This window comes from Chlorella variabilis, assembly GCF_000147415.1.
Source record: "Chlorella variabilis unplaced genomic scaffold CHLNCscaffold_4, whole genome shotgun sequence".
Taxonomy (NCBI): Eukaryota; Viridiplantae; Chlorophyta; class Trebouxiophyceae; order Chlorellales; family Chlorellaceae; genus Chlorella; species Chlorella variabilis.
Window position 1 is genome coordinate 1,201,941 of NW_005435084.1, and position 1,235 is coordinate 1,203,175.

General features: G+C 68.7%; 1 protein-coding gene across 1 annotated transcript; it reads left to right on the forward strand.

The window, feature by feature from the left end:
- Nucleotides 1-188: 188 nt before the first annotated feature.
- CHLNCDRAFT_142157 (hypothetical protein) lies at nucleotides 189-879 on the forward strand (the record flags this gene model as incomplete). Its single annotated transcript, XM_005850033.1, has 3 exons — nucleotides 189-218; nucleotides 435-593; nucleotides 643-879. The coding sequence occupies 3 exons, from the start codon at nucleotides 189-191 to the stop codon at nucleotides 877-879; spliced, it is 426 nt and encodes a 141-aa protein (XP_005850095.1).
- Between the last annotated feature and the right edge of the window lie 356 nt (nucleotides 880-1,235).

The following is a 1,235-nucleotide window of genomic DNA, read 5'->3' on the forward strand; positions in this document are numbered from 1 at the left end:
ACACTTCCTCGGAAGTCGCTGCCCCGTTTCTCCCCGTGAGTCACCCGCGTTTGATCACAATCCCTTCTTCTTCTTGCCTAATTGCCCAGCACCGCAGGTAAAAGGTTTCGAGATCGGCTGCCCACAAGTGTTTGGCACCCAGAACCGGCTGCAGCGTCCTGCCAAGGCTCTTTCACACGCTATCAACCATGCTGATGAGGCTGGGAGGCGCGGCACTGGTGGGAGCGCTGGCCTTCACCACCGCCGACGCTGCCGCCGACTCAGGTAGACCTGCGAGCCAAGGGGTGAATTGCTGCTGCAGGAATTAGGTTCCCTGGGCCACCTCCTGCCCTGCAACAGTGCTCACGTGGTGCCTGCTGAGCGTGCATGCGCGCGCGCGCGCGCACACACACACACGCCGCTGCTCCCCTGCCCACCCCTGCCTTGTGCCGCAGGTGGTGCGCCAGGGCGGCCTGCGCTGCACGCTGCTGCACAACCTGCTTGGCAGCGGCCAGTGGGAGGTGCTAGTAATGAATGTCCTGATCGGCATGGGCCCCGGCGGCGCCCCCGTCAGCCTCAGCCTGCTGCAGCAGGACCCGCCAGACATGGCGGCGGTGGCGGCGGCGGCCATGGGCCACGGCGAGCGCATGGCCCCACCGGCAGGGCGGCGCAGCAGTAGGTGGCAACGGCAGCGCAGCAGCAGCAGCAGAGGCATTCTCAGGGAGTGTAGGTGGCTCCCCCAAGGGCAAGGCCCTGCTGGCCGACTGGGCCAGTGCGGTGCAGAAGTTCTGGCAGCTGGTGCCGCCCAGCGAAGCCATCTCGCCGCAGGCCAACAAGGCCGCCGACGAGGCGGCGGCCGCCGGCGCGGTGGGCTGCGTGGCGGTGGCCGCCACCGCCTGAGGAACGGAAGGCGAGTCCGACCCGCAACGAGTGGGGATGCCAGCCTTGCTGGGCTGCTGGCCACAGAAGGGGTAAAACAGAATTCAAGGGGCACCGAGAGGGGCGTGTGCTGCCGGCGAGCCAGGGCGGGGGAGCGCCCATTGCCTTGTCGCCGCCCGACCTGCGGCGCCGCCTCGCCGCCCGCCGCGAGAGCTTTCCTGCCGGGCCTGTACCCATTGACCCAATCCCCACTGGCAGCAATTTCGTTTGCACCCACCCCCACCCCGCCTTCTGATGTGCTGGGGGCGCGGCCCCCTGGTGCGCGCATCCATTTGGTTCCAGGAGCGGCGGCCACCAGCGCGGGGGCGCTGGCCCCG